We start from the raw sequence: 8,027 nt of genomic DNA on the forward strand, positions 1-8,027 counted from the left end.
TCTTATTGATATGAATAATCTATCATTCCTATTAAGCTGGGATGTCACAGCTTCCCAAGATGCATACAACCTTGGATCCAGATGATCTAAAAAGCAATGTCCATCTCGATGAGACCAAAAACTTTCATGTTGAGAATTTTCCATATGAAGGCATCTTAGAGTATCTACACACGGACTTGGCAAATCCGGGCCCTCAAACGTCTGCGGACGCGTCTGGGCATGCATGCAGACGCATCCAGATGACCCCTCGTATCTTGTGCCGGACATCAACATATCTCAAATCCGGACACTCAAATCTATGCACGTCCATTATATACGGCAATGTCACATGTAAATAACAAATGTTGGTACCGAAAATACAAAGTTTTTACATAAAATTTACTTTAAGTGCACGACTCAAACATTAGCTCTTTGGTTTTCATTATGGGTCCACATGTGCTCCACAAGATTATTGAGTAGCTGCGCGTGCACCTGATGATCTTGAAGATTCTTATGCATTTGTAGAAAGTTCATAAGCCGAGGTGCATTTTGATCTTCCAGGATTTGAACTTGTTCTCCAGGCGCTTCAAAATCATTGGTTTGTGCAACACCATCACCCTCATCCCCAATAATCATATTGTGTAAAATAACAAAACATGTCATGAGCCGCCACAAAGTTTCTGATTCCCACATCATTATAGCTCTGCTAACAATTCCCTAATGAGTTTGAAGCACTCGAATGCCCTCTCCACATCCTTCCTAGTTGCTTCATGTATTGTTGCAAAGTGGCTTTATTTGTTGCCCTGTGGTTCAGATATGGTCTTCACAAACGCCGCCCACTGAGAACAGATACCATCAGCAAGATAGTATCCCATGTTGTAATCACAGTCGTCGATAGTGTAGTTGTAGGACGACGATTCCTCATTACAAAGCCTACTGAACTCCGGAGATCGTTAAAAGCACGCCGATGTCATTGTGAGAACCCGACAATCCAAAGAAAGCATGCCAATTCCAGAAGTCATGTGATGCCACTGCTTCTAGTATGATGATGCCCTCTTTGGTGTGACCTTGATACATTCCCCGCAAACCTTTGGGGGCAGTTCTTCCATTTCCAATGTATGCAATCAGTTGATCCGGGCATTCCTGAAAACCCTCTGGCCTCCCTAATACCCAATAACTTCTATGTGTCCTACACATTTGGTTCTCTCAAATACTTTGCTCCAAATACCTGCACTACAGCACTAGCAAACTTGACAATAGTTTTCAGGCATGTGCTCCTCCCCATCCTAACCATCTCACCGACGGCATCTGCGGCAGTACCAAGTGCAAGCATCCTCAAAAGCAGCCATGCATTTTTGCTTAGCACAGAAAGATAATTGGCCACAACAAGCCCATGTGAGCTTGAAGTAGTCATTTGTGCCTCCACTCCCTGCACAATACGCAAAACAATGGTTTCCGCATGTCACAACGACAACGAAACCATGGATCATCCGAGAAAATTGGGTTTGGACCAAAGTAGTCCTTCTGCAATAGCGATGCTCCGGACACCCTACCCCGATTGATCAATCTTCTCTCTTTGACCAAGCCCTTGAAATTGAGAACATGGTCATGTCCACTTATTCGTCCAAAATCCCAGAATCCCAGATTGGGACGCTTCGGCAGTCTCGCGTCGTCCTAGCAAGTGAATGCCGGTGGCAGGTATACAGAAGACACCATCATGCATGGCCTCTTGCTATGGCGTCCTTGTCAATAGCACCGGACTAGTCGCGGCGTCCAGTTACAATGCCCATGTAAGATGTCATCGACGAAACGGTCCTATATCTGCTACATATTTGAAGTGGATATTATGGGTGCTAGTCAACTCGGATATTTGAAGCCTGTTTAGAAAACCCATCTGAGTCGCATTTTCGTGTCCGGTCAATGACCGGACCGTTTACCCGAATATTTAAGACACGTTTGGGACATCCAGCTATAGATGCTCTTACATATTGCAACCTAAAACTTAGCGTCAAACACATGCTCCTTTAAGTTTCTCCTAACTTTCGCGTTGGAGTCTCGTTTTCAATTTGATCCTCTCGGGGCTTAATCTTTTACGGGCTCAAGGAGATCGTGTCACTTTTGAGCGTCGACGGGTACGGAAATGGTAAACAGTAAATGGGTAATAAATCGATTTTGGCAAAGAGCCAGCTGCGCATGCCCATTAAAGCGCCACGTCACGGCCTCCCACAGCTCAGCTGCAATACCATCCGTACCCCTCACCGACCCAGCCCCTCAGAGGACAACTAGCACTACCATCGGAGGGCACCATAGTCATTTACCCGCAGGCTCCTAACGATCACAGTTCATCCGTTCAATACAATATTCCATTTTTAAAACCAATTTCCGTGCAACCTTTTTATGCCCGAGACAGTAGGAGGACAAGAGAGCGAGGGCGACCAATAAATTCCTAATTTTTCGCACTTTTCCGCCCCGGGATTCCCCCACCTCTTGTTCCAATCGATTGGTGGGCGTCCTCGTTCTTGGCTTCCCGATTGAATCCGTGGGAAGCCAGAGATAATTCTCTCTCCACTGCGAATTTTTTTGGTGGTTCGAGTTCTTGATTTGTTTGCGAGGAAGCCACCATGAGCGCCGGAAGCGCCAGTTTCCTCGAGATCCAGCCCTCGGAGCTGGCATTTCCCTGTAAGTTGTCCCCAGATCTTGTCTCCAGATCGAATTCCTAGAATCGCGTCGCGTAGTTATTGCTGTGTCTGTCCCGTCCAATGGATCCTGGTCAAAGCTGGGATCTTAGGATGGAGACGAGGTCATTGGTCCTTGCCTATCGGATCCGTCTGTCTGATCAGTTTGCTTTGTCTAGTGCTCTTTTAGATGCGAACTCAGGATCTTGGACCATTGCGTGCTCTCTGCAAACCGGCAGTAACTGCATGGCGTTTTTTTCTTGTAGGATTTCAGTTATTTATGTCTTATGTGCTTCCTGATGCACATGGAATCCCACCCTGTATCGAGGGCATGCTTCGAATGTACATTCTGTGGAAACATGATTATGATAATCATTTGATATTCCAGGAATTTGGGATCTCGCTAACAAATATGTATGTCATCGCTACATTGATCTGGCATTACGGAGTTGCTTGAAATGAAATGTTCCTGTCAATTATTTACATTGTGTTTAGGATGTGATATTAAGGCCATTGTTAGCTGATCTTGAATTGGATCACTATGTGCTAGATTGTTCTGTCAATGATCATGATTCTGTTTATTCAGTTTGCTTGCTTTCAATGTTTGTCTGGGTTAGTTTACTGTATCTGTGCACTGAATATCTAGAGGTTTGTACTGTCTTTCTTAATCAAAATGTGCCTGAACTTCTATTTTGTACATACAGTTGAATTGATGAAGCAGAGCTCGTGCTCCATGCAACTCACAAATAAGACCGACCATTATGTAGCATTCAAGGTAATCAGTTGTAAATTTTCAATCCTATGTGCCTCATGTTTTTATTGTTCATATAGTTGTTCTAATGGACAAGGAAATCATTACCTCATCACTGTTCGCAGGTCAAAACTACCAACCCAAAGCAGTACTGTGTGCGCCCTAATATTGGCGTTGTACTTCCTGGGTCGACTTGTGATGTTACAGGTAGCTGGCGGTCCATTATATAGGGATAAACAGCTCAGTGAAAAGAAAGTCTGCTTAACTTGCTCAGTTTTCTATTTACAAGTATCCTGAGCATTTTCTCTGTTGTTAGTTACAATGCAAGCGCAGAGGGAAGCACCTCCTGATCTGCAGTGTAAGGACAAGTTCCTAGTTCAAAGTGTTGCAGCTGAGAATGGCGCAGAAACTCAAGATATTAGTGCAGCAATGGTACCTACCTTGACACTCCATTTGTGTTATTTCTGTCAATTTGCTCCTTGCTGCATTTGTTCGTTTCTAGCACATCATCATGTCATTCATCCATGTGGTTTCATGACGACAGTTCAACAAAGAGCCAGGGAAGGTTGTTGATGAATGCAAGCTGCGTGTAATTTATGTGCCAACATCTTCACCTAGCCCGTTCTCTGAAGAATCAGAACAAGGGAGTTCTGCTCGTTCATTGGAAAATGGGACCCCTAATTCTACATTGCCACAATCTGTAAGTCACTGAGTTAGCTCTTTCGTTTTTTTTTGTTTTGAATGAAATTCCTGGGGCTTTTTATATGATAAAATTACAATATATTTAATGTCCATTGTCCAGGTATTTAGATCATCTGGTGAAGCATCAAAGGAGAAGTCCTCGGAGGTACCCTTTATTTCTTTATCTAACCTTTATGGTTCCTATGTATTTGATATTAATCAGTACCCTGAGGTAAAAAGGCTGCAAGTTGTAAGAATGAGTGAACAGCTGGTCAACTGTATATTGACAATGTTGGTATTATGCTGTATGCCCCTACTTAGATCTTACACTAACTGACTGATTTGTATATGGACTGTAGTACTGATTGTTCAATTTTTTTTTGGAGATAAAAGAATAGATATGGCTTGTCCAGACATTCAGAATTGCCCTTGCATTAAAATCCTCTGGAAGCATACGCTAGCTTCCTGACTGCAAGTGATTGTGAATCTTGCTAGCCGGGTAGCATGCCCTGCCAATCATAAATATCCGTCCGTGAAATAGAAAAAAAAGCTTTTGTGCCCCCTTCAGCCAGTACCACCCTTCCCTGTTATTATGAGGTGATTGGTGATAAGACTGAGTAACAGGTTCATTACTACCATTAGAACATAAGATATTGGCATGAGCCTTAGTCTTTAACTCTTAAGTAATGTATATATGATTTGTATCACTGTTGACTTGGGAATATAAAAACAGATTAGGTTATTACTACTTCCCATAATATTTGGAAAACAGGAGAATGCCAAGTAGCATATGATGCATTTTTATCCTACTTCCCAAATTTTGGCGCCCCTAGGATTCCTGATTTACCCTCAGACGAGATGGATTTGTAATTTATATGCCTTACCTATTCCTGTAAGCTTCTCACTACTTGCACTGTATAGGGTGAATTGTAGCACATACGCAAGCAAAATCATGTGGTCTTGATGATAATTGGGTGGCACATGAAATTGCTAGGGTTAGTTGTGTCGAGTGCGGCGGTGGTGTGTTGCAATGGCAGTTCCTGCCTGTGCGTGGGAACTGGTCTGGCGTGATTGTAATCCAAACATTGTTTCTTAATTAATTAATACATACACCAATTTGAAAAAAAAAATCATGTGGCTTTGATGGTATTGGCTACTGTATGCCAATTCGAAAAAGAAATCGTGTGGCTTTGATGGTATTGGCTACTGTATGTATTGACTTTGTAAAAGTTTGCTGACAACAGATAGCCAAAATGCATGATCTCTTACTTAGTTGTCAATCTATCTCAAAATGCTTTTGAAATTTTATGTTTTGATAAAATGGCTGTGGTTGGTTATTCCTTCTAGGCAACATCCATGATTTCCAAGCTAACTGAGGAGAAAATGTCTGCTGTTCAGCAAAACCAGAAGTTGAGACAAGAGCTGGTAAGTGCTTCCACAACTGTGACAGTTCTGAACCGATGCTGTATTCTTGGGTGTTATTCTGGAATTAGTTTTCCATCATTTACATGTTTCTTAACCATTCCATCTCAAAGGTGACTCAAGGGGTTGGTTACTCAGCTATTTATTGATGTGAGGTTCAACAAATTATAGACATGCTCCCCTCTTTGTACTTTATGTTTATCACTACCATGAATAGCGGAAATGTATGAGATAATCTACTGCATTAGCTTGCTTGCTCGTCCTAACCAAGAAATCTTTATTCACACCATTGGTTTTTTATACAAGCCAAGTAAATGCTTATGTGTTGAGCATTATTCAGATTTATCAATTGATGTATTGACGAGTGTCATGCTCATAATTACACATAAGCATAAAGTTAAGATGGTGTTTGTCGGCATAAGTTTTTTTTTTCAAATTTGTTGTTTGTTGGAGATTGTCACGAGAAGATGCAGTGATTGTGAGCTGTGTGTTGTTTAGAGTGAACCTTATGTTAGTATGCCTAATAGATCAGTTGTTTATTTCTTAATGTAAGCTGTCTAAAGTTAACAATAATTGACAATGAGCTTCAAATTCTGATGACCTATCAATGGACAATGAAATTCAAATTTGCAGTGCATAGTTTTGGCAGATGTAAATAGAGTCTAAAAGTTGTGCTGGGTCTCTGGCAAGTTAAATATAACAAAAGTACCCCCTGCTGATATAATCAGATTTTCCATTTGCTGGATTTTTTTTCAATACACATTGTTTGATCGATAAATGTCAAACTTACATTGTGCATGATGATGCATATGCTTTTAGCCTGTGTGCTTATCAGAATTTAATGGATTCTGCGAAGTTGAACACAGTTTATCAGAATTTAATGATAAAATCTCTTAATTTCAGGATGTCCTACGCAAAGAGAGCAGCAAAAGCAACGGCGGTTTCTCAATCACCTTCTTGATCGTGGTTGGTATTCTGGGCATCATCGCTGGTTTCATCCTCAAGAAGACATAGGAGAAGAGTAGTCCCCAACAAGGTTACATTCCCAGGAAAGGATGGATACCAACAACATCCCTTGTGTTTTTACTCCTAAAAGGAGCGCCTGTTCTATTCTAACTTGTAACGGCTTAGAAGCTTTGGTTTGTGTACATTACATGGTGGTTTTCATGATTTTAATCACATCGAGTAGACTTGTTTTAATTATAATTCTTATTAACAGCTGCAAGTTATGTCACGTTCGCCATTCTATTCTAACTCCTTTAATTCATTCTAATCTCACCTTGTGACCGTTGGTGAATTCATTGCTGCTTCTGCCAGATCTTTCAGCTTCATGGAACTCCTGACATCTTACCAGAATATATTTGATCATGGAAACTACAGTATGTACGTAGTTAAGCCATTCAGTACGCGGAAGGAAAGGTCTGTTTAAGCTGTCGATTAATCAGGGTGATGAGTCTGAATACAACATGATTCATGTGTCTGATCCTACAGTAAGGCTTATAGAACATGAGAGACCTTCAGGTAGGAACGACGTATAGTTCCGGACGCCTAGGGGCCCTGGGGAGCACCCACGCCGCCGTGGCGACCATGCCGGCGACGAACCCTAGTAGAAGGCATGCACACCTCGTGGCGACGATCCTGACGAGAGAGCAGGGGGTGGTTTCATCGGTCTCCGCCGTCGCCGCCTTCCGTGTACTGGCAGCACTGATGGCCGGCCACTCCCCTTCCGTGGTCACCGTCGACATGCTGCGATCGCATCGGCACCGTGCCTTTCCCGCGGCCCCTTCGCTGCCGTTCCGCACCTGCGTCACTTCGGAACCGCCTCCGCTGTCTCTCCTGCAGACCGTCTCTCCGTCGGCCTCGTACATGTCGTCGTCGTCGTCCTCCTTGTTAGTCTCGCGGTGGTGGTGCGTCCAGGTTTTAGGCTTCGACATGCACCGGTTTCTCCGTATATGTAAAGAACGCATGTGCCATAACAGTTTCTCCGTATCTTAGATAACTTGGTAAGACTAGAAAGAAAGGAGTCTGCCGAAAAAAGAGAGGATAAAGAGCGCTAATGAGCCTTTGCATTATACTCCCTCTGTAAACTAATATAAGAGTGTTTAGATCACTAAAATAATAATCTAAACGCTCTTATATTAGTTTACGGAGGGAGTACCATATATAAAAGGAGAAGAGTCTTAATTTGGACATAGACCAGCCATCTAAACTATGTTAATTTTCAGGTTATATATTAATCAAAAGCACATTTATTTCCTTTGTTTCGTGTGATTTTACATTGCAGCAGGGTATTTCTATCTCCACTATCTAAAAAACATAAAGTTTATCTTATGTTAATTTTTCTTTCAACCTCTTGTCTCCTTAGGTGTGCTATATCCGCCCACCCTTCCATCGGTTTTTCGCTCTTCCTTTCCTATTTATGTTTTCTTGGTCCGTCTGAATTCTTTCTTTTTCTTCATCCCACTACCTATGTCCTCGCCAGAATGCACACACACCGTCCTCTCTCTCTCTCTCTCTCT

General features: G+C 42.3%; 1 protein-coding gene across 2 annotated transcripts; it reads left to right on the top strand.

The window, feature by feature from the left end:
- The first annotated feature begins 2,341 nt into the window (after positions 1-2,341).
- LOC123147352 (vesicle-associated protein 1-3) lies at positions 2,342-6,775 on the top strand. Of its 2 annotated transcripts, XM_044566584.1 has the most exons (8): positions 2,346-2,658; positions 3,359-3,429; positions 3,531-3,612; positions 3,722-3,837; positions 3,950-4,105; positions 4,208-4,252; positions 5,434-5,511; positions 6,412-6,775. In XM_044566584.1, exons 1-8 carry the CDS (start codon positions 2,601-2,603, stop codon positions 6,520-6,522), a joined length of 717 nt encoding a protein of 238 aa, XP_044422519.1. In that variant the 5' UTR covers positions 2,346-2,600; the 3' UTR covers positions 6,523-6,775. The 2 variants fall into 2 exon arrangements, with proteins under 2 accessions (XP_044422518.1, XP_044422519.1); XM_044566583.1 differs by lacking the exon at positions 6,412-6,775 and having other exon boundaries at positions 2,342-2,658; positions 5,434-5,759.
- The last annotated feature ends 1,252 nt before the right edge of the window (positions 6,776-8,027 follow it).

Source organism: Triticum aestivum, chromosome 7A (assembly GCF_018294505.1).
Source record: "Triticum aestivum cultivar Chinese Spring chromosome 7A, IWGSC CS RefSeq v2.1, whole genome shotgun sequence".
Classification (NCBI taxonomy): domain Eukaryota; kingdom Viridiplantae; phylum Streptophyta; class Magnoliopsida; order Poales; family Poaceae; genus Triticum; species Triticum aestivum.